The sequence below is a fragment of the Podarcis gaigeae genome, assembly GCF_964106915.1.
Source record: "Podarcis gaigeae genome assembly, chromosome: 3".
Classification (NCBI taxonomy): domain Eukaryota; kingdom Metazoa; phylum Chordata; class Lepidosauria; order Squamata; family Lacertidae; genus Podarcis; species Podarcis gaigeae.
The window spans coordinates 53,520,413-53,544,294 of record NC_139680.1 but is presented as its reverse complement, the minus strand read 5'-3'; the positions used below and the strand labels follow the sequence as shown (position 1 = coordinate 53,544,294).

The 23,882-nt window shown below is 39.8% G+C and overlaps 2 protein-coding genes across 2 annotated transcripts in view; one reads left to right on the top strand and one right to left on the bottom strand.

Moving 5' to 3' along the window:
* The first annotated feature begins 1,730 nt into the window (after window positions 1-1,730).
* On the top strand, window positions 1,731-9,894 carry FAM162B (family with sequence similarity 162 member B). Its single transcript, XM_083731537.1, has 4 exons — window positions 1,731-2,039; window positions 3,731-3,842; window positions 7,968-8,076; window positions 9,582-9,894. Exons 1-4 carry the CDS (start codon window positions 1,874-1,876, stop codon window positions 9,678-9,680), a joined length of 486 nt encoding a protein of 161 aa, XP_083587663.1. The 5' UTR covers window positions 1,731-1,873; the 3' UTR covers window positions 9,681-9,894.
* Window positions 9,895-10,986: 1,092 nt separating this feature from the next.
* The window catches only part of KPNA5 (karyopherin subunit alpha 5), an 18,854-nt gene continuing 5,958 nt past the window's right edge, over window positions 10,987-23,882 (bottom strand). The window contains exons 6-14 of the mRNA XM_083731321.1: window positions 23,185-23,316; window positions 21,479-21,567; window positions 21,136-21,235; window positions 20,700-20,863; window positions 19,366-19,444; window positions 17,615-17,740; window positions 16,616-16,743; window positions 16,011-16,189; window positions 10,987-14,596 (exon numbers count right to left, since the gene is read on the bottom strand). Of these exons, the coding sequence (XP_083587447.1) occupies window positions 14,409-14,596; window positions 16,011-16,189; window positions 16,616-16,743; window positions 17,615-17,740; window positions 19,366-19,444; window positions 20,700-20,863; window positions 21,136-21,235; window positions 21,479-21,567; window positions 23,185-23,316 (1,185 nt within the window). The 3' untranslated portion in view covers window positions 10,987-14,408. The remainder of the gene's footprint in view (window positions 14,597-16,010; window positions 16,190-16,615; window positions 16,744-17,614; window positions 17,741-19,365; window positions 19,445-20,699; window positions 20,864-21,135; window positions 21,236-21,478; window positions 21,568-23,184; window positions 23,317-23,882) is intronic.

Genomic DNA, 23,882 nt, shown 5'->3' with positions numbered 1-23,882 from the left:
ACCCTATTTTTGTGATTGTGTTTTTTAATTGTAAGCTTTTAATCTGTTCTAAACTGTATTTGAATTTGTTGTAACATTCCCGGGGACCTTAGTACTCTGAGGATGAGTAATAAAACAACAATATTTAAGAACAGCTCCACAAAATCACAAGATGTGTTAAATACTGCCCCCTCGTGGCCAGAGTTTGTAGATGCAGCTATTTGGGTGCGAACTGCAACTTGAAGTAATGTTGCCGCATTCGGCGACAGTCCTTTCCCCCTATTCCACTGCTGGCACACTTGGTCCAGACACCAGACATCTGACTAAGTCCATACCTGGTACAATATAATGTCAGTCTTCTACCACAATACTCCCCCACATGCACTCCAAAAGATATTATTCACTTTTAGCTTGGAAGTAGGATATCCTTATATCACCCCTATAAACGAGTAGCTCTGAAGTCCTTCTGGTATGCACTGTGGAAACTGAGTAAGTCAACCCATGCATTGTCTTCACACTCTCAAGACTGTTACTGTACTTCTCCTGAAGGGGAGCCTCGTTTTCTTTTCTAAAGAGACTGAACCTGTGCGGTCTCTTTCTGTGCTGCTGCTTATCAAAGTCATGTGTGAGAGAGTATCACTGTGGCTGGGCATTCCACAAAACTGTGCCTGTCCCTCCCACTCCACGCCCCCAGTGTTGCAATAAAAGTCAGTTGCCAGTCTGACAGGCCTCTGTAAATGGAGTGTGGAAACATCACCTCGTATTTCACACTAGGAAACAAAAAATGACTTGAGCCATCCCTGCATGCAGACACATATCATTATTGTGTTTGTGGGGGACCTCCTTGAACCCAAGAAATTAATAAATGGTAGGGTTTTGATTATTTAGGATGTAAATGAAAATACGTATAATATCACCTTAAACTAGGGACAGGCAAATTTATCAACACCAGAATCTCCCAGTTTCACATGTTTTCCAATCTAAAGTTCAGTTCCCCACACTTTCACACCAGCTTGCAATTTTTTTAAAAAAGTCCTCAGGTTAGTGCTATTTTCTTCTAATATGCGCATGTTTACATTTCTTTTACATAATAGTGATATTTTGCAAAGCACTTTCCTCTATTTGAACACATTTATGCGTTTTATTTTTTATTTTTTTAAAAAATGTGCATTCTTATGCACCATTTACTCTAATATATGTATTTTGCACATATTACTCACCTGGAGAACTGGACTGCAAAATTCAGAGAAGTGCAAATTTCGAAGGATGGCTGCTGTTTTGGTTCATGTAGTGTTTTGGAAGGTGCAAATTCAGTAAGTATGCCTTTAAATGCAAGCTAAATCAAATCTTTCTCCCACCCCCAGCAGAAGGTCTCAGGTTTAATTCCTGGCATCTACAGGTAGGGCTTAGAGAATTCATTGTCTGAATCCCTGGAAAGAAACTGACAGTCAGCGTAGACAGTAATGAGCTAGAACAATTAATGGTCTCTGTAGCAAACAGTTTCCTATGTTCCCCAAAATAATGTATTAAAATACAAAATAACCCCACTAATTTAAATGCAACAAAGACAATAAAATGCAGCATCAACCTTGCTTTCTAGCAAAGGTTAGGGAAACCTAGAAAGGGATCCTTTTTAAATTTTCATTTGGAACATGGAGAAACACAGGAAAAGAGGAGGAGGAGGAGGGGAGGAAAGGTTGGCAAATGATCAAGGAGACTGGAAATCGCTTCTGCTGTTCCCAGGCATGGAGAGGCGGTTCCAGAGATGATAAAGGCAGATGCTGAGGAGCTGGATGTCATTTCTGGGTTGTTGTTTTTTTCAGCTTGGACACTACTCGTGGGAAGCAAAGGGTTTGCTTGATTTCCTTCTTCACTCAAAAGGGCTGCCCTCGCCATGCTGGCTGCAAGCGGGACCCGCATCCGCGTCCAGTTCGGGCGGCTCCTGGCGGAAGTGGGGCAACTCAGTGCTCCTGTGCGCCGGCCTCTAGGACCGGGGCTCCTGGGCTCCACGGCATTGTCCTGCACGGATCAGAACAGAAGCTCGGGGGCAACGGGTTCAAGTGAGTAGCTGGCAAGGACTGTTAACGCACCACCCTGTAGTTTGATTTTGAGATCCCATCAGTGGTGCAGTTAGACGATTTTAGGCTCTGACCTTAATGGCGGCCCTGAGGTGAGGGAGGTCTGCCAGCAACACTCTCCAGTATCTGCTGCTCAAGGGGGCTCCTTCATTGTGTCTAATGGCAGGGAGGCCCGGATGTGTTGCCTAAAAGTGCACTGGAAGAAAGAGGGAGACAGGATTTTATTGATCCCTGTGGGAATTCTCTGTGTGCAGTTGCAGATTATCTCTCTCTCTCTCTCTCTCTCTCTCTCTCTCTCACACACACACACAGAGAGAGAGAGAGAGAGAGAGAGAGAGAGAGAGAATTATGGTTGTTTTCACTGCAGTGGTACCTCGGGTTACAGACGCTACAGGTTACAGAGTCCGCTAACCCAGAAATAGTACTTGGGTTAAGAACTTTGCTTCAGGATGAGAGCAGAAATCGCACGGTGGTGGCGCGGCGGCAGCAGGGGGCCCCATTAGCTAAAGTGGTGCTTCAAGTTAAGAACAGTTTCAGGTTAAGAACAGACCTCCGGAACGAATTAAGTTCTTAACCTGAGGTACCACTGTATTTATTACATCCGAATTAGAGTTCTTTGTATTTATTGACTTGAAAAGCTTTGCTTCTGTTACTGTGCCAAGCTCAGTTGCAATGATGGTTTAAAACTTTTTTGGGGGTTGAATGTTTTGACCTGGCATAAGCAGCAACCCACTATAAGCATACAGAGTATATCTGGGGTTTTTAAAATTTCTAATATATATATATCCTGCCTTTTCCAAAAAAACAATTCAAGGTGACTTACAACACACACGCACACACAATCAACATTTCTAAAACCAACCTGCAAAGACCAATAACAATACAGAAAAATATGCCCCATTTACAGTGCTGAAGTACGATTCAGCTGCCAGTCCAGCTGGCTTTTGTAACTGAATGTAGGAAAGGTGTCATTTTATCCTTTGTCCTAGGCAGCAAAATGTCTTGCGCTGGTTTCAATCTCAGAGGGCCCAATGCCATTTTAAAAAAATGATTACCCTTACTTGTAGAGAAGACAAACAGCAAGGGGGAAAGGATGATATTCCTCTAGGACAGTGGTGTCCAAACTTTTTTCAGATTTGGTCAGATTTGATGAAGTGAAGGGTCATGGGGGCCAACCAAGGGGCCAACCAAAGTTATTGACCATTTTTTAGGATTGTTGAGCGTGTGTGTGAGGTTTTTTTTTAGGATTTTACCCCAGGAAATAAACTGCCACAGATGGCCACATTAGGCCCCCGAAATGGACTTTGGACATGCCTGCTCTAGGAATAGATTTCAAAGCCTTGGGGACACTCAGAACAGGGAGGAAGGGAGACCATAACACAGAAACAGAGCTCAAGCTATGCATGCAGGAGCTCTCAGGTTCCTTCTTGACTTTTCCAATTAAAAGCATCAAGTAGAAAATGAGGCTTGATTTGGCCTAAAATAAATCAGACTTTTTGCAATAAGGAAAGTGATGGGGAATGGACCCTGCAAACAAGTCAGGATGAATGCTCCACACAGAGGTTGTTTGGAAGCGGCTGAAGTCTGTCTGTCTGTCTGAGCATAGACATTTATTTCCTTATCCTTTCCATGGCTGTGATTTGACATGATGTTCTGTCTACTGGATCTTGAAGCCGAGAAGGTGTACAAAGTGCCTGGCGGACACAAACCCTCAACATTTGACAAGAAAATCCTCCTGTGGACTGGACGCTTCAGAAAGGAAGATGAAATTCCTCCAAGGATCCCGTATGTACTTCATTTTATTCAACCACTGGTAACACCACGCTGAGGAAAAACTGCTGCCATATTTTAGAAGTAGTCACGATCTTTTAGTGGAAGGGAGGACAGGGGAGAATTGAAAACTTTTGAAAAAATAAAGCTATCCATCTAGCTCAGGAATAGTCGACATGGTTTTATCCAGATGTTGTTGGACTACAACTTCCATCATCCCTGACCATTGGCCATGCTGCTGGGACTGATGGCAGTGGGAGTCCAACAACATCTGGAAGGTCACAGGTTCCCTACCCCTGTTCTCCTTGTTCTGGAAGATGAACCTTGCATACACCATGTAGATCAGAATTAATTCCTGGCTTCCATCATTGAGTTGCACTAAACTTTCACAGATATGCACTCATGTATTTATATTTTGCTTTATTTATGTATGATTAGAACCTATGGCCAATCCAGCTTTCCAGCCTATGTTCTTACTGCAAAAGTCAGGCAATGGGAGTGTGACACTTGACTATCTCATGGTTTGCTAAACTAGTGCGCTACAGAGCAACTCCAATCAGGGTGGACCTTAGTAATATGCCTCCCTGTGCAAGGCCAACATTTGATGCCTTCTCTCCAGTCCTCATTGTGCTGGGGTTTGGGGTAGGAGGCGTAAGGGCTCTGAAAGGGTCCTCCAGCCCTCCCACCTCCTTCCCAATGCTTCTCTTGCTTTGGGAAGGAGACAGGAGGACTCTAGGACTGCCAAAGCCCTCAAGCCTCCTTCCTGAGGCTGGGCAAGTGTTTACCTGGCTTTGAGAAGGTGCCCTCCTCGGCAGGCAGTTGTGTGCCTAGTTCCACTGCACCACTCTATCCGCATCTTACTCCCTTAATCCCTGATTATTGGCCATGCCGGTTGGAGCGATGGGATGTGAGCTGCTAGTGATCTACAAATAGGCTTAATCCTACCAATATTTTCTATTAGGAAAATTTAAATTTTAGTTGAAGAAAATCAGCCTTAAGGATTTTGAAGCTTAGCTTATCGCATGTACAAGATGACATTTTTATTTTGCTTAGGGGCATGGGGGAAGTCTGAAACACAAACTGTGATCAAAAGCGGATGGTGTCCGTATTTGTTTATAAATTGCATGAACAATGTGTTCTTGTCATCTCCACATTGGACTGCGAGGTTCATATTCCACTTAAAGGTCGGAAAGGAACTGAGGAAGAATGTGTGTCAGAACATGTTTTATTGCCCTCTGTAGAAATGGCAACTTTGATCACAAACACACACTTATGTGAATGTTTAGGCTTACTAACTCATGGTTTGTGCTCTGTCAAGCACCATGCACATTGACTGTGACACAACACACACACTAATAAAAAATAATGGCTTTGCATATCAGCAGACTTAAACAATATATGTAAGTGAGATATGGGTATGGGGCAGTTTAGCATCAGACATGCACCAATGCACAGCTGAACTACACAGTCAACTTGATTTTTTCCAGCCTGATTTCTACATTGTTTACATGCCTGACGTGCAAGTAAGGGCCAGACTAGATGTTGCAATGGAGTACTGCTGTCGCCCCAAATGGCTATTGCATATCTCACTTTCCTCTCTAGTCTCTGTACAGTGGTACCTTGGGTTACATATGCTTCAGGTTACATACGCTTCAGGTTACAGACTCCGCTAACCCAGAAATAGTGCTTCAGGTTAAGAACTTTGCTTCAGGATGAGAATAGAAATCGTGCTCCAGCAGCGCGGCAGCAGCGGGAGGCCCCATTAGCTAAAGTGGTGCTTCAGGTTAAGAACAGTTTCAGGTTAAGAACGGACCTCCAGAATGAATTAAGTACATAGGGCATTTTTTCGTGTACACTCATCTACTCCCACATTCATTTCCTTGAAAAAAATCATTGTTTCTATCCTGTTGAAATACAAGCATTTGATAAGCTAAATGTAACATTTTCTGCTGGCTGTTCATCCCTGTCACCACAGAAAAGCGCTGTGCTTTTTATCTGTTTGTGTTCCTGTTTGCATGAAGAGATCATCAGCTGTAACTTTCTGACCTTTAATAGCAAAGGATTGTTGTAGTGTGCAGCTTCCCATGGCTGTTTTTATGAAAGCAGGCAAATACTTTTGCAATGACAAATGGGTCTTATGTACTAACAGCATTACTCAAAATTACAACATTTATTTTAGGGTTGCAATTTTTAGGAAGACCCCAAAATTGTTGAGATTTTTAGACAAAGGCCATTTTTTTTTGTTTTTTTACAAAAACACCAAAAAAACAAACAAACCCCAGGATTTTTCAATTGACTTGCCTAACATCCAGGACAAGGCACCAGGTGTCAATTCCACCTTTGAAATCCCAGTAATATCTGGGAAAATCCGGACGTATGGCAATCTTAATTTATTTACAGACTCTATAAGTGTTCCTTTTTTCCAGGCACATCAGGGCAGTGAGATGCAAATTAGGGTTTACTCTGAATAGGGCAAACATTGGCTACAGCCGTCCACTTCCAGTGCTCCTACCATTCTATAATATTCATAAGCTGTGACATTTCACTAGTTGGGATCCCGTTTGAATTTAATTTTTAATTTAATATTGGACCACTTTGAGCCCCTCCTCCCAAACAATTGGGGGGGGGGCCCTGAAACTGTTAGATCCTGCATTTAGGGAAAGATTACAGGGAATCGTAATAATGTCTGTCTCTCTTGCTTTTTTATGCCTCTGGTTTAAGGCACTGATCTGCCGCTTCAAAACGTTCCAATTAGTGGGCCATGAAATAACAATTAGTTGATTTAACCCAACAAGTTCGTGCTTTGCTCCTCTCGCGGCAAGTGACTTAGAGATTAATGGGTTTAATGGGCTGGCCTGTTTTTGATTTGTTCAATTCTAAATGCATTTAGTCCTTAATACTATGAAATCCATCTGCCCGCAGGTTTATCTATAGTCTTGTCTCCCCACACTGAGAAGAGAGGAGCTCTGAAGCTTCTTTCCCAATATTCAAGGCTGCTTTTGCAAGTGTTTTTGTGTGTGTGTGAGGTATTATAATAACAAACATATTTTGTTTGTGATGCATTCACACAGGAATTGGGAAAAAATTGGATTAGGTTTATATTTAAAGCCAAACCTACCTACCAGTAATTAGAGTTTTTCAAAGCAATACATGTACCAAAATACATAGAAACATGCTTCAAAAATTTGCATTTCTCTTAATTTTGAAATCCAGTTCTCCAGCCAAGTGCAGTAATGTGTACTGAAAGGTATAACCTAGGATTAAATATGCATATAAATGCATATATTACTGACGACAACCTACAAAAATGCAATATATTTGGGAGAACTGATCTGTAAAAATGTATGTTAGGTAAAATTGCATTTTAAAAATCTGTATGCCAAGAGAAATTCTCTCCAAGATGCTAATAAATTTTCACAAGAACTAAAAAAAAAAAGTACACTAATATGGAAATGTGAACAACTAAACTTAAGATTGGAAAAATGAGAATCTGAAATGAACAGATCTGTCCATCCCTAAGGGACGCTGCAGTTCCAAAAACTTTATTGGGGATTCAGCATACATAAAACCACATCCATTTCAATCAATTAAGTCACTTTGAGACTTCTTTGTATAATGTGACAAAAATACATAAATACTACTACTGATAATAATTATTCACAGGAGAAATTCAGTGAAAGCAGAGAAGTCAGTTGTGTTCACTCCCAAGTAAGGCAGGAATCCTAACCAAGCTTACTTGAGAGTGAGCTCCATTGAATTCAATAGGATCTACTTTCAGGTAGAAATGGTTAGGGTTCACAGCTCAGCAGATTATATCCAACAGGTGGAATGAGGAAGGCAATTTTGAGCATTTTCCCTGCCCTCCCCCCCATATTTGCTCTCACCCACATAACCAAATATGGCTTTAATTACAAATTACTAAAAAAGACCCCCAAAATTTAGTCCTTCTGTATCTTTTGTGGTATAAACAAAGCAATTAAAAACATTTCAGTATGTCACACATTAATTTAGTATTCCTTAGCCTTGGGTGCTCATCCCCAGAAGTTGGAAGACAATTCCCATAATTGCTTGCCAAATTTGGGTGCCCAAGGTTGTTGAAGAACGCTGCTCCAATTGGTTCCAACCCAATTTCTTTTGCAGGCCCGAGATGCTGGATGCTGCAAGGAACAAAGCCCGAGTCAAGGCCTGTTACATTATGATTGCCCTGACAATCATGGCTTGCTTTGCTGTGATTGCCTCTGCTAAAAGGGTATGTATTGTTCCATGGGAAACTTCTGGATTTTGATACAATTTTCTTTTTAAAATAGCAATTGTTAAATTGATTTCTGCCTAATGTTACAACGGCTTCACACTAAACAAAAAACACCTTTAAACAAACTAGAAATAAAGATCAAGAGAAGTAATAGCACTGCTCTCTTCTGCCTTGGTCAGACCACATCTGAAATACTGTGTCCAGTTCTGGGCACCAAAATTTAATATTGATGAGCTGGAATGTGTGTGGAGGAGAATGACCAAGATGATCAAGGGTCTGGAAACCAAGGCGTATGAGGAACGGGTGAGGGAGCTGGGTATGTTTAGCCTGGAGATGACTGTGATATGATAGCCATCTTCAAATATCTGAAGGGCTGATACATGGAAGATGGAGCAAGCTCCAGAGAGTAGGCCCCATGTCAGTGGATTCTAATTACAAGAAGAGAGATTCCAACTAAATGTTAGGTGGTGGTCTCTCCCTTCACTGGGTGTTTTAAAACAGAGGCTGGGTGGCCATCTGTAAGGAATTATTTAGCTGTGATTCCTCCATTGCAGGGGATTAGACAAGATGACCCTTCCAATTCCACAATGCTTTGATTCTGTGAAATATCTAGTCTGATTCTGTTTACTATCTGGGCCACAGTGTGACCATCAGACGTATTACTCCTGCACGTTTGTTCGGAACAAAGGCCAACTGCTGCAGCAGTTTGTTTCCAAGCCATTGCATTATGTTTTGGCACGAGGTATGTCAACGCTACTTAGGCTGGGCAGTCAACAGTAGTGCTCAAATGAAATATATTGCTGGGCAAAGGATTCATCTGCCGTCACGTCAGGAGTAAGGACAGTGGAGACTGGTCCATTTGTGCAAAAGGGGCACTGGCCCATCAACTTTGGTCTGCTCTCTTCCAGTCCCCACCTGCCTGCCTCCTTACTTGTGTCTCAGTGTTGCCCCTTGTAGAATTCAGCAGGTGGGATGGAGGCAAAACTAGAATTTGTTAGCTCTGCCCCTCTCTTGCTCTAGCGCCACCTACTGTTGGGCTCCCAGCCTTCCACCCTACTAGTCCCAATGGGCACAAGGCACCCCTGCTGCTTTCAGATGTTGCTGTACTCCAGCTCTCATACCCCTTCACTGTTGGCCGTACTGTGTGACTGATGGATATTGGAACATCATCTTGAAGGCACAGGGTTGCTCTAGGTTATTGGGGCCACCACTTGGTTTTCATGTATTACGTTCATACCCAATTCTTCCTCCAAGGAGCTTAGAGTAGCATGCAAACTCCACTCCTACAAGGGATTGGGTAGAGTGATTGCTCAAAGGGAGCTTCCTACTGTTTTGAACCCAGATCTCCCTTGTCCAACACTCTGCACTCTTACAGGTCAAATTTCTGAGGATGCTACGCTTGCAGTGCCAGCACATGGGGCACCCTATGTGGAATAATGTCTATCTTTCAGCTGTTCCTTTCGCTGTGTCACTATGATGAGGCGGATGCTCTACTTTTGCAGGCTGTTGAACGCCATGAATCCCTCACAAGCTGGAACTTAGCAAAGAAAGCCAAGTGGCGTGAAGAGGCTGCAACAAGAGCAGAGGAAAAGGCAAAATAAGAGTCATCTGCTCTTGAAACTGGAGCTGTGCTGGGAACGAAGAACACACGCAAAATTGGCAAGTTAGCAAAAGATATACCCTCCAGGGAAAACGCTGAAGTTGAACACAACTTACTACTAACAACTTTCATTTCCACTTGTGTAACAAATACTGGGAGAGAGATAATTATTTTTTTCTGTCACAAGTGAATAAATAAATCAAGTTCAGTCAAAAGTTGGCTCTGAAAGGCTTCATCTGCTATTTTGCTTCTATTTGAACTTTTGAGGTCTTTGTAGTTAAAACTGAAAACACAGAATTCCATCAACTGTAACAGTGGCTTTTCTGACTAAAATTCGTTACTCAACAAAATTTGTCCTGATGTTGTCGTCTTTGTCTGTTTGTTCCCTATACAGTGGTACCTTGGTCAAAACAAAAAAAATTCCTTCCAGTAGCACCTTAAAGACCAACTAAGTCAGTTCTTGGTATGAGCTTTCGTGTGCATGCACACTTCTTCAGATACACACTTAATTTGTTCTGGAGGTCTATTCTTAACCTGAAACTGTTCTTAACCTGAGGTACCACTTTAGCTCATACCAAGAACTGACTTAGTTGGTCTTTAAGGTGCTACTGGAAGGAATTTTTTTTGTTTTGACTATGGCAGACCAACACGGCTACCTATCTGTAAGTGGTACCTTGGGTTACAGATGCTTCAGGTTACAGACTCCACTAACCCAGAAATAGTACCTCGGGTTAAGAACTTTGCTTCAGGATGAGAACAGAAATTGTGCGGTGGCAGCGGGAGGCCCCATTAGCTAAAGTGGTACCTCAGGTTAAGAACAGTTTCAGGTTAAGAACAGACCTCCAGAACAAATTAAGTTCTTAACCCGAGGTACCACTGTACATCTTGATGCCTCTTGAGATAGCATTGCCAAACTTAGCATGAGGGCTGCCAGGGTGGGGGTGGCACTCTTCATTCATGTTTGACACCACCTGCCATTTTGAATCATTATGGCAGTTGAAGAATAAGGACTTTATAGGATTTGGTCCAAATGAATTTTACAAAATTTTCTCATGTCCCATCTGATTTTCCCAATCCCAAGTGGTATAGTTAAAAACTTAGTAAATTAAAACCGTAATGGCTCTACATACCTACATATGACCGAGGGCAGGAAATATAAATAAACTTACTTCTGAATAACCATGCATTGTGTTTGGCTGTAAGCCTTCCAGTAGAGATTTCTAACAGTGCAGTACATGCTTCTGGTCTGAAAAGTTATTATAACTTATGAAGAAATACTGCAAGTTCTAAATTCAGAAGACACACACTGCCTTTGCAAAATACCTTTATTAGTTTTGTATTGTAGCATTTATAGTAGTAACATTCCCTAATATTGCATACTGTTCTTATTTGTAAGTTTGTTCAGTTAGAGCCTCTAGTGTGTCTTTAAAGATGCAGTATCAATCAAATTACAAATAAATGTTCAAAAACACAGTAACAATAATGACCAAGAACAACTCTTATTGGAGATGTGAATCTTTGTAGCAGTTTCATAATCTGTATTTTTTCAAATAAATCTGCAGGTTAATAAGTTAATAAGGTTCAAGCAAATAAATCAATCTGGAATCAAATGTAAAAGTAATAATTATTTTCTGTTAAACAATCCAACTAATAATCATTTTCTAAATGTAAACCAATCATTGAATGAACGCCCATTATTTCTTTACCACTCTTTTAAAAAGGCAATACTATAAATGTAATAGCAAAATGAATAAATTATTCAATGATAAAAGTGCAGGGACCCAAACACAAAACAAAACTCAGATATGGTTTTCTATCTGAAATAAATACTTGGCATGGTTGCATAGACTGAGGTCATGTCAAAATGAGGCATTTATGTGAAAATCACACAACCTGCACCAGGGAAACACCATAATGGTTTAATTATACAAATTCAAAAACCCCAAACCATTTTGGATTGACTACTAAATCCAGGAGACTACAGTTGCCACTCACACATGTTTTGATAAAAGGTTTCACCTCCAACATCCCTCTATTAAGCATCAAGACTTCTCAGTTTCATGCATAAGAGTGATTTTGAAGTCAAATCAAATACTGGTATTTAAAAGATCCAAATTAACCATATTAAATCGTACAGCTTCAGCAATGATTCTCGGAAGTTTCCAAATTCATGCTATAGACTAGACTCAAAGAGACATACTTCCAAATTACACATTAAATTCATTTGTCTCTAATATGTCTATTTATTCCACGGTTTGTATAAAGTCTTGAGTTTGGCTCAGATGTAAATGTTTTGATGATAGTATCTACTGAATTCTCCAATTAAGAGCAGGCACAACTGGCAATTTTTGTAATATAGCAAAACAATGGGATACCCTGTCAACCCTGAACATTTATTTAACATACTAGAGCAATTCTGATAAATTTATCTTTTTTACTGACCACTTTCATTAACCTATATTTGGAATGAATGATATAAGACACTCAGGACCAACATTTCCAGTTAAAACTATTAAAAAAGGGGGCAAATTCACCCTTATATCAAGTGTTACCTGTTCAAAGCTACAAACAGAATTCATAGCTAGCTGCACAATTCTTCTCCCCACGATACATTTGATTTCCAGCAAGCATTCCTGCATTTCCCCCCTAGTTGTACCTCAGTATCTTTACATAAGCTACAGCTATTAATATTACAGCACCTCCACTGGCAAACATCAACTCCATAACCCTTTAGAAGTGGACATTGCTGCTACAATGCCTTTGTGAACCCGGCTACAGAGACCTGTGCGCATCACAGAAGGCTAGGCATGTATCTGTTACTGCATTTCCAGGTCTCACAACTATGGAGAGCAAAAGTCTCCCAGGGGGTGGAGCAAGATGTATGTGAGATACTGAAGTGTCTAACAGCCGACCGGTACTCTGAGCTGCTTCACACAGAAATTCCTCACAATACGCATCTGCCACTGAAGGATAATTTTTCAACAGCTATGCAAGATGCATAAGCAACACAGCTGCTTTGTCTAAACCCAGCCTGGCTATGACAGGTCCTTGCACTATTCATGCTCATAGGACTGGAACAGAAGATGGAAAGATCAAGATTTAAACTTTTAACATTTGGATTTGTTTGCAGGTACAATATAAAGAGCTCCCTTAGATTTTGGAGTGCATCTATTTTTGCTTTTGTTTAACATTACACAATACTATGAAAAAAGGCAATCAACTGCAATTATATACAAGTTGTTTTATATACGTCACGCAGATCAATACATTTTTGGTAAGCAAAATTAATCGGAGTCCTTTAATTGTGCTACCAAATAAATAAATAAATAAATAAATAAATAAATAAATAAATATCCATGTGGATTCAAACCTAGCGACAAAATGGTCTCTGGGTCTGAATTTAGGTTATTTTTTAAAATTGCCTGGCATCATATCATTTAAACACTTTGCATAAATTGTCAGTGAAATTTGCATTCTCAAAACACCTACTATCATATTTACAGTGTAACCGATCTGTATTTCAATTAACTGAAAAATATGTTCTCCCAATATAGCACTGCTGCAAACCGGAAATACTGTGACCGGTCTGTTGTTGGTGGTTTTTTTTAAAAAAAAAACTTCCCCAAAAAGTCGTATGAGATGCATTAGTGTATTTGGGTCAATGTAATACATGGACTGTGTGTAAATAAAGCATGTAATCATTGTTTCAAGAAAAGAGAATATTGCAGTTTCACACACTTTGGTAGCATTTAAGTTACAACATGGAGTCTTCTATACAGAGAAACCTTCCCTCATCCTCACAAGAACACAGAGGTCATTGCAAGGCAAACTAATTTTTAACCATTTTGTAATCAGGTTGCTAACTGACCAAAAACAGCCTAGCCTGCTCTCATGCCTTTTAATAGCAACTTGATGCACAAAAATCAGCAGGTAATACATTTCACAGCATGGAGGCAAACATTATCCCACTGCCCATCTAGCTGCTGTTGAAGGAGCCAGCTGAACACTTGGCAAACCTATTTGCAATACCACTGAAGAAATAAGAGGAAGAGGGAATTTTGCTGACATGGCTAGGTAAGGGCTATATAAATTACAAAGCTACCATCCCTTTTCACATAGCAGAAAAACCATTTTTTCCCTACATTGTAAGGTTATGTCATGTAACCAGCAGTGCACCCCAGTAAGTGTTATGCTTTTAAATATAAATATATTTCATCAGTTTATCACAAAGTATCACGCAGAAAACTATATTTCCCACTATTTAAATAAATAATGTTCACATTTTAAGCTTAGCTTTTACTAGGAGCTCATATATACGTCAGTTCTGAAACATCTTTCTTGCTCCAACGCAAAGAGGTAGATTTAGTGTAGAATGGGCAAGTGAACCCTACAGCCAAAATTTAAAATATCAACAGCTGTTTATGCGCAATTTTGCCTTTTTAACAACTGCTTGAAAACTCAGCATCAGTTTCCAGTGTCTTACTGAGGTCACTATTCAAGCCTTATTCTAAACTTTCAGTTGTGATTAGTCGGTTTTTCTGCACGTAAGACAATAGAAACATACACATATAAAAAAGAATGAACCAATACTTGTGTCTGACACAAAAACACATAAACGCACGAGTTTGCTTCTTCATCCGTCTCCAGCAAAAATTTCCACCTTTCCTGTCTTTGGCCCACAAATGGAGGCTACCATGATAAGCTACTGATTTTGCTTTAAACTGAATGGTTACAACTGGAATCCCTCCATTGGAGCTTCCTGCTGCTGGAACAAAAACTGCTGTTCATTTTCATCCACTGGTGGTACAATATTGGCATCCTCTTCTTCCACACCAAAGTAATGTTCAATAAGATCAAAAGCTTTTTGGTAGATCTCCTGGTTTTCATGACTTTGAAGAATTTCAATTTTATCTAGTCCTAAATTTGAGAGAGAGAGAGAGCGCACATGTGGTTTAAGATGTACATACTTTCTTAAACAGCTAAATAAACTGGCCATAATACGTGAGGATCATGTGAGTAGGCGGCAAAGAGGAAACACTAAATTCTAAATGCATCTGTAATATGTACTGAAACCTAAGGCTTCAATCTACAACAGAGTTACTCCAAAATAATCTCACTAATTTAGACGGAATACTCGAAATGTGCTTGTTACAGACTGCAGGCAGCATGCATGCCCCCTACATTCAAAATAGTATTTCTCTTCAAATATCTACCTAGTAGACAAGAAGTGAGAAATACACAGATCAGTGGTTGCTTACATAGAGAAAACAATGTACAGTTACACCCAGTGGATGATATCCAGTGAAATCATACTCAGAGTGGAGCCCTCAAAGCCTTCAATCTCAATGGGTCTACTCTAGAATATGACTAACACAGCATAACCCACTAACCAAAATCCTCAGTTTGAAATGTTACTGCACTCAGTGCATTATAATCAGGCTTCCATATTTTTGTACATCACTGCTGCTCTCTGGCCAGTGTGAGAAGCAACTAGCCTGCCGACCAACCACAGAGCTGCCTGGGTATTCTCCACCTCTTTCCAGCTCGAAGACAGGAGAGGAAAGCCTGGGGTTCTTTGCCTGCCCATCTGCTTAGTGCCTTGGTTATACACCTGCCAGGCCAGCAGACTCCATGCCAATCTTCCTGCTGGGAAGGCTGATGGGCTGCTTCCCAGGTTGCTCCAAGTTGATGCACTAGCACAACTTGCCCTGGAGCAGCCAAACCAGCAAGCAACCTACAGGAAAAGCAGATGGAGCACTAGCATGCGCTGGGATAAAATAGGCCTTAGCAACCACAACTGGCTTTGGCAGAAAAGCCAGCTAAGAATGATGACCTTCAGTTGTTACATCTTTTTAACAGCGAGCTCAAATATACAAGAACTCCCTTCAGGGCCTTCTTAAGAAATTTGCAATCCTCTCCCAAAGATTTACAAAGAAGGGTAGATTACGTTGGGACATGTAATATTACGAATGATTCCAAATTTGGAAGATTTGGTGATTCTATTGCTCACTAGCTCAATTCTACTGCTTACTGCTTGCTTGCTTACTTAAATAACTTCAGAAATTTTCTTCATTTATATAAAATACACTTCTGGCCAATGTGTGGGACCTGCCTTCACTACAGAAATTAGAGTCCTCTTGCCCACTCCTATGCATGTTTACTCAGGACTATGTCTCGGTGTTCAATGGGGAACAGTCTCAAATAAAACTGCATAGGGCTGCTGCTCTAATTTCTAAACAAAGATTTCAGCAGAACAACAGTAACCCAACTATTCAGTGGAATTATTTTATACTGGTAATAGGCTTGCAGCATTCACACCACAATTTCTTACCGTACGCTTCCTCTATACGGGCACAGTAAGGATTAACCCCAATCCCATTTTGTTTAGATTCTTGCTCTCCATGTCGCAGAATGTTTTCAAGTCCGTTCAGTGCCACTTGAACTATTTTAGAATCCATCACAGTCAGAAGATCACAGAGAGGCTTGGTACAGCCTAAAGCCACCAAATAACTTTGGTACAGTAGGTAAAAAACAAACCAAAAAAACAAAAAACAGAAAGAGCAAAGAGGCTTGGATCAGTACTTATTTGATGCAACACTGTCTCAGGATAGATGCATGAAGATACTTTCACAAACAACATAGAGGACACACTTGACTTTTTAGAGCATATTCCTGTGTATGTACACACACATTTTAATACGTGAAATATATACACACACACGTGCACAAGCACACATAATATCAATTAGCTATACTTCTACAATGAAAGCCATGTTGATTTTAGCTCTCCTTTCTGCATAAATCGAAATAAATTATAATTTCAAGTACTAGATACACAGAAAAGTATTCATGGCATCATACAATAGTTTAGAAAATGATCGGGGGAAAGTCAAAATATCCACTCCCATCACCTATGAATCAATTGCAATCCATTACCTAATCTGTTCAGGAGTCCCTCCGGATGTTGCATTAGTGATGGCCCATGCTGCTTCTTTTATAGTGCGAAATTCAGCTTTCTGAAGAATTTCAATCAATACTGGAAATATATTTGCATCTATAACAGCCTAGGAGAAAAAGGAATAGTGGAACACTGAAGTATAACTTAAAGTCGATAAACTAACCAGTGAACTTAACTGAAAAGTACATTTTAAATGCATTCCTTGAAAAGACACAGTGATAATTTTTCTGGAAAAAGAAAATGACCCCAGGGACTTTATGAAAAATTGGCAATTTATGCTTAGCAAGTTGTCCATAACACTTTGCTTACTTTCCCCAGAACACTGGCAAGTTCAGAATGGCCTTTACACAAATCTCATTCAGATAATAAGCCATGGGAATTTTAGTTTCTTTGGAGAAATTGGCAAATTGTATCTTACCCAAGAATACTCCTGTTTGTTTGACAAGCAGTGAACTGGATGTTATCCACTGTCATTTTTATCTAACAGACAACTGACTTTGAAAACTGGCCCCAAGTTGGAGTAGAAGTATCAACCCTTCTCACAAAGATGAGGACGTGAACTGGAGCTATGCCAAGATGACCGTTTGAAGCAAGGGTTAATCTTTTTTCAGAGTGAGGGCCTTACTGAAGACTGCCAACCCCTTCAAGGGCTCTACACACACACACACAGAGAGAGAGAGAGAGAGAGAGAGAGAGAGAGAGAGAGAGAGAGAGAGAGATACCCACATAGGAGCCTCTCCTATCTCAGAAGGTTTGCCACCCCTGATTTAAAGGCAATCATGAGCACATTCTTTTGCTATGATGCAGTGTTTGTTAAGATGTTCAGTCTACGTTCTGGGGTATTATATCCCAGCTATTCAGCATGTGGAAGATACAAAGATTTGCATCAGGAACAGATGGAGAAGTAGTTAAGAAAAGGCAAATATGACATGGTCCACTGCTATGTCAGCACTGTCAGAAAGACCCAAATATATTACCTGAATTTGGCCTCTGTTTCCTGCAGTAATATTAGAAACTGTCCAGCAAGCTTCTTTCCGTATAGATTCCTTGGGACTACTCAGCAAATGTAAGAGACAGGGTAATGCAGAGCAATTTAGAATTACCTAAAATAATTTGAAAGATGAAAAGTTCTGCCTAAGCAGTGTATAATCAAATGTAGTCCATATATCCAAACACAGCCCATATGGTTGAAATAAATAGTCACAGGTATAGTTACAACTGCAGAGTTATTTTTAAATACTATAATGGCATATGCGGTATATTTACAGAATAAGTTAAGATCACATGTTTTTGAAAAAAACGTTCTATTTTAGACCCCAATAAAGTCACAAGAGGCAATATACAGCGGAAATGGAGCACAAAAACAGAATGGGAGTTTTAGCTCTAACAGAAAATCTGACAGAATCTCATTGCTACCTAAATTCAAAGAGTTGGATCTAACTGTCAGAAAAAGAATTATAAATTCGCAGCCCTTCTCCACCAGCACTATAAGAATTTGCACAATGCTGTAACAGGTAAGCTGTACAGCAGGGATGGGGAATGCTTTGCAGTTTGAAGGTCATAGTCTCTTGCGGGCAACTTTCTGGGAGGCCAGAAACGAAAGTGTGGAGATCAACAGGTGTGACTTTTATTTTAACTTTCTCAAGTAAGCTACATTACTGGCATGTAAAAGCCAGAGGCTTCCACACACACCTACATCTTTCCGTTCAGCCAAGCAAGCAGCATTGTCACAGTTCAAGGGTGCACTGCAGTGAGACAACAGAGGAAGGAAAGGGTGTGTGTGGCCTGGGGAAGCATTGGGGCCAGACAGAAAGGTCTAGCAGGTCACTTGTAAGCCTCAAGGCCTGAGATTCTCCATCCCTGTTCTATAGCCATTCTCATGCTTCCAGTTACACAAGAGCATCATCACCCTGGGATTTAGTTTTGCTTTCCTTGAATGAGTCTCTGTGGAAAATTACACAACAGCCCTCTGGTGAACAGAAGACATCTTCCACTTGTCAAAAGTCGCCTCCAGTTTCAGTTCAAAATGTAAACAGAAATATGAGAAAGTGGGAATTTTATATTCCGAGGGCAGTTGCAAAGTACTAGAAAATCAGACTATGTAATTGAATTTTTTTTGGGGGGAGGGGGTTGATTACAGTCTGGGCACCTTACAAAAGAAGATTGTTTTAAAAATGGTGCTCAAGATTCAAAAAGGTATGACTGTGGAGAGGTGAGGAGCAGGCAGTGCTATAGCATGCACCATAATTATGTTTAATAATCTTGTACACTTGTTCAGGTGCCAACACCTTCTTAATTTGTACTTTGCTATAAAACCACCAAGGTCTGCTTTTTATGATGCCCTGCTTTAAAACATTCAGAATGACAAAAGTCTGACTTCAGCCACAGTAACTTTAGCATATAACTGCATTACTATTAATTATTGCTATTCTTTAGTTTCTAACTTAGTGAAGCAAGAAAATACACATTTCAGTTAAATAATGTCAGTTGCCGCAAAGAATATGGCTTTTTGATAGTTTAAGGACAGTTCTTCTGCAAGACAGGCAGATTTCCCCTCGACTATACATAAGTCTGGATAACATTCCATCTGTTCAATCAGCACCATCTATATCCATTGCAAAATATTAACAAAGTATCCTGTTGCAATCTCTTGAAACACCCCCCCCCAAAAAAACAAAGTTAAGCCATTACACGTTGTCACTGAAGTTTTTCAAAAAGCTCCACTGACCTGTGTTTGAATATCATCGCCCGTAACAATATTTCCTACTGCTCTTAATGCAGGCGATACCACTTTGTAGTCATTGTGCCTGGAGAAAACAAAAGTCCATAGAGCAGGTTAAATTATTCTCAGACCCTAAAACAGATTACCGTATTTTTCCATGTATAAGACTAGGGGTTTTTTACCAAAAAAATTGGTTTAAAATTGGGGCTCGCCTTATACACGGGTAGTGCTGAGGGGTGTTTTCTTAATTTGGAGTCCCCCAAAATAGGAGGTGTCTTATACATGGGTGCGTCTTATACATGGAAAAATACGGTTATTTGTTTGGAGATGTCACAGCATGCAAGTCTCAGACACAGACAAGAATGGAAGATTGAACACATGAGCTAAACCAGCAGCTGTTTGGATTATGGCTTATTATCAATTTATATACTAAATTCCGATGTTGAGTTATGACAGCTCTTTAGCCCAGAAGGGGCTACTGAGATATAAGGTAAAGGTTCTGATATGTTTGGGGGAACCCCAGGATTTACTGGGGAGGTGGGATGGAAAACATGTTGAAGATCTGTTAGGAGAGAAAGAGAAAACCAGGAGGAAGGGGGAATGGAATAGAGTATCCAGTCTGCATGGCTGGCACAGAACAGTTCCCACTGCAACAGTTCCTTTCAGGTCCCACTTGTACCTACAAATAACAAACTCATTTGGTGCTAAGACAGTACTATCTACACACAAGGGTGAAGGGTTAACAGGCTGGCAGGGAACTCCAAAGTATGTAGAAGTACAGAAGAACGTTTTTTGCGGGGTGGAGGGGGGGGCAGAGGGAATAAAGCAGGGAAATCCACAAAAAAAGCTGAATGAGGATTACGCATACTTAGGGGACACAGAATGCTGACTGTTTGTGGAGGGGGAAGACATGGTGTACTTTAGAAAGGGGAGAAATAGCCCTCCACACTGCAACATTTTGCTTCAGGTCCTATTGCTTATATAGTACAACGTAAATCCAGTTTTTGCTAATAGATAAAAATAAACTGGACTGGTTATATGCCTCTCAAATATCTACACTTTACAAGTTCCTTTCTTAGCATCTGGCAGAGTTTCAAATGTGCCACAGAATATTTAAGATAATGCAGAGGAGGAAAGGTTAGTGCTGTGACAATCACTGCAGATGTATTGGGTGGGTGAGGGAATCATAAAGGTCCTAAGGACAGAGGGAAAACTGTTGTGTTACAGTGGGGTTCAAAAAGACCACATTACTTTTGACACATTGGTTTGAGAACACAACTGCTGATATCTTTGGCTGCAGATTCCTAGTATCGTAATTCTTCTATTAAAAAGGGACTTACATCAGAAGTTCTACTAATCTTCGGCAGACTCCAGAGTCAATAACTGCTTGGATTTTATCGTTTGGTCCATCGGATAGGTAAGAGAGGGCCCAGCAAGCATCTGCTAATACATCTGGGTCGCTGCTAAACAACAATCTTGACAAAACACCTAAGCAAAGACGAACCTTCAGGAGTGTAAAAAGAAGAAAAGGCACATTATCAGAAATGTCCTCTTTTTAGAAATTTCATATCTGTTGCAAGCAGTTTTCTAAAGAGTTGAAACCCTTCCTTTGGTATTAGTTCAGTTCATTCCACAACAAAACAGTCTGACTAAAAATTGACCCACCAATTAAGACTGAAGAAAGATTGGTTTGTATTGACTTTGCATGGGGAAATTCGTTGTTTTAAAGCAATTTATGCTTTCGACCATTATAGCACCACATAAATTGGACTATACCTTGCTGAAATCAGGAGGTGGGTTCTTGCCTCTACAGAGGTTTGAAAGTGCCCAGACTGCATTTCTAGTCGTCGTAAGTCTGTTTGAATGTGTTAGCAGTCTGTCAAGAAAAACAAACAAATTTGAAATAGAATACAGCATCTAAATTACATAATAGCACAAACATGTGTGCTCAGCAGTAAGTGCCATTGAGTTCAATGGGTTTTACATTGCATGGGATTACAGCCTTAATTATTCATAACAGTTTTCAAGCTAACCTTTTAAAACCTGAAAATTAAGCCTATTTCCAATGTTTAAACATGTGTAAAATTAATATTTATTGCCAGAGATTATCAGTACTTACTGTAAGAGAGGGGGAAGTATTCCACAGCTTAACACGTAATCTCTACATTCTGCATTGTCTCCAGCAATATTACCAAGAGCCCACACTGCCTTAGAAACAAAGGGTTAAATTAATATTAATACATTTTTAAAGTCTTAAACTGCAACTCTTGTACACTGCTGTCTTCACATTACAGAATTAGCATTTTTTAAAAATAAAATAAAACTCAAGAACATATGAAAAGAAGCTATGACCTAAATTAAGCTGACTACGATAAAAGAATGGAAAGCGCCACCCTAAGAGTTTACCTCTGCAGCTCAATCTGTTGTAAATTTGAATATAATAAATCAGGCTGCTCAGTCCCAGCACAACAACGGAACCTATATGCCAGCACCAAACACAATCCCAATAGCAAAGGAGCAGTCACTGAAAAAATGAATCAGAAGCTTATAATTGCCATGGATAACTAGCTTGCCAAGGGTATGGAAATCTCATAATAGGCAGCATTGTCCAGGTACCTACATTGCATCCCAGGGGCCATTCAAGTGGTTCAGCATGTGCCTATTTTACTGAAGACAACTATCAATGGAGAGTGGCTAAAGCTCCATAAAAGTAAATAAAATTAGAGTGCTGTATCAGGCAGAGAAAAGTTTGTTTTGACCAACAAAAGACAAAGAAGTGCATAAGCACAAACAAGAACAAGAAAATCTGCAGAAGGGACATAGAAGAGACTTAATTGCCTCGGATATAAGATCACCACATTGATGGACTGGATGTAATGGGTAGAAGGGACTGACATAACCCGTGACCAGGAAGAAGGGATGTTGGATTAAAATTAGAGGAAAAGTTTATAATAAGAAAAAATTCTTTTTATTTTTGGAATTAGTGTAACACTAATGGAATATTAGGAAATATGCTGGAAAGGAACTAATTGGCTTTAGTAGAAAGGATTCAAGGAGTTATGTATAAACATGGTTTAAACTTTAAAATTTTAAGGTATTTTAGGTAAGATAAGATTAAAGAAACTAAGGCAAATTGAATAACAGAATATAGTAAAAGATGGAAAGGATATGTGGATTTAATTAATAAGATTGTTAAATCTTTGTTAAGACAAATCATTTAAATTAAAACTGAGAAACATGGGAAGAATTTGCTGGAATAACGAATTAAATTAGAATACAAAAAGGGAGGTGTGAGGAGGTCCAAGAAATAAGTAAATGAAAAGATGCAATTTGAGATTTGTATTTTTCTTTTTTTGTTTTTTTCTTTTTCTTTTATTTTTTCTTGTTGTGTTTTTCTGTTTTTCTGTTTTATTCTTTGTAATTGTGTACTCATGAAACTCTGAATAAATATTATTTTTTTAAAAAGAAAAGTTTGTTTTGCCTGATACAATTCATTTCTGCATGAGAGGCTGCATGAGAGGCTGTAGTTAAGTAACTTAAGTAAGATTTGTAACCACAGAACCAACCTTGGCTGCAGATCACAGTTAAGGGTGAGAAACCTTAACCACAATCCCAGCTTCTATCAACCCATTAAGCAAAACTCTGTGAAAAAGCCTCAAGCTCAGGAAATTAACACTAAGCCACAGTTTAACATTACTTTGAAACCAGATCAATGTGTTGGCGCTGGGCCTCATTTCCAAGTTTGCATGGTCCTGTCTCCTGAGGTTCTTTGAAGCCCAACACTTTTGTTTTCTAATTTAAGTGATAAAAAACCCCAGAAGTTACCTGTTCCTGGACATCTTCATGTTCAGAGTTCAGCAACTTGATAAAAATTGGGACAGCTCCGGTCTCGATTACCACTTTGGTGTGCAGAAATGTCCCAGATGCTATATTTGTAAGAGCCCATGCTGCTTCAAACTAAAAGACAAAAATATAGTTAAATAAAAAAACTGTAAAATATGGATTAAGATTAAGAACCTAGGAATAGCCTGCTCATGACAGTGGCCAACTAGATGCCCTTGGAAATTCAGCAAGCAAAACTGGAGTACAACAGCCCTCTCTCCATCTTATTTCCTAGGTACAAAATGCACTCTGTAACCACATTTTCCATTTCTTGTGATGAAACAAGCCAACATTTTATTTTGAAAGTAAATTAATGAAAATAAGTAATGTTGGACTATGATCAGAGAAATATGGCTTGAAATTCCTGCTGAGCCATGAATCTCCCACTGCTAGTCTTGGGCAAATCACTTTCGCTCAGTCTCACAGGATTGTTAAACTGATACTGGTGTATGTGGATACCTTTTCCTGAATGGTGGGAGGCAGATGTAATAGATAAACAGAATAAAATTATTTCACAAGTAGGCTCTGTGGAAGAAGCAAAGAAAAACCATGGCAGCTGCATGAGCAGCCAGAGGTCCAGTCCAATGTTGCCGCCACTTACATACCACTCTAGTGTTTGTGTATGTATGTTGTGACATGTT

Coding starts and splice junctions, on each gene's coding strand:
- FAM162B (XM_083731537.1), top strand. CDS start 1,874: ATGCTGGCTGCAAGCGGGACCCGCATCCGCGTCCAGTTCGGGCGGCTC. Junction 2,040..3,730: donor CTCGGGGGCAACGGGTTCAA/GTGAGTAGCTGG, acceptor TGGATCTTGAAG/CCGAGAAGGTGTACAAAGTG. Junction 8,077..9,581: donor TGATTGCCTCTGCTAAAAGG/GTATGTATTGTT, acceptor CTACTTTTGCAG/GCTGTTGAACGCCATGAATC.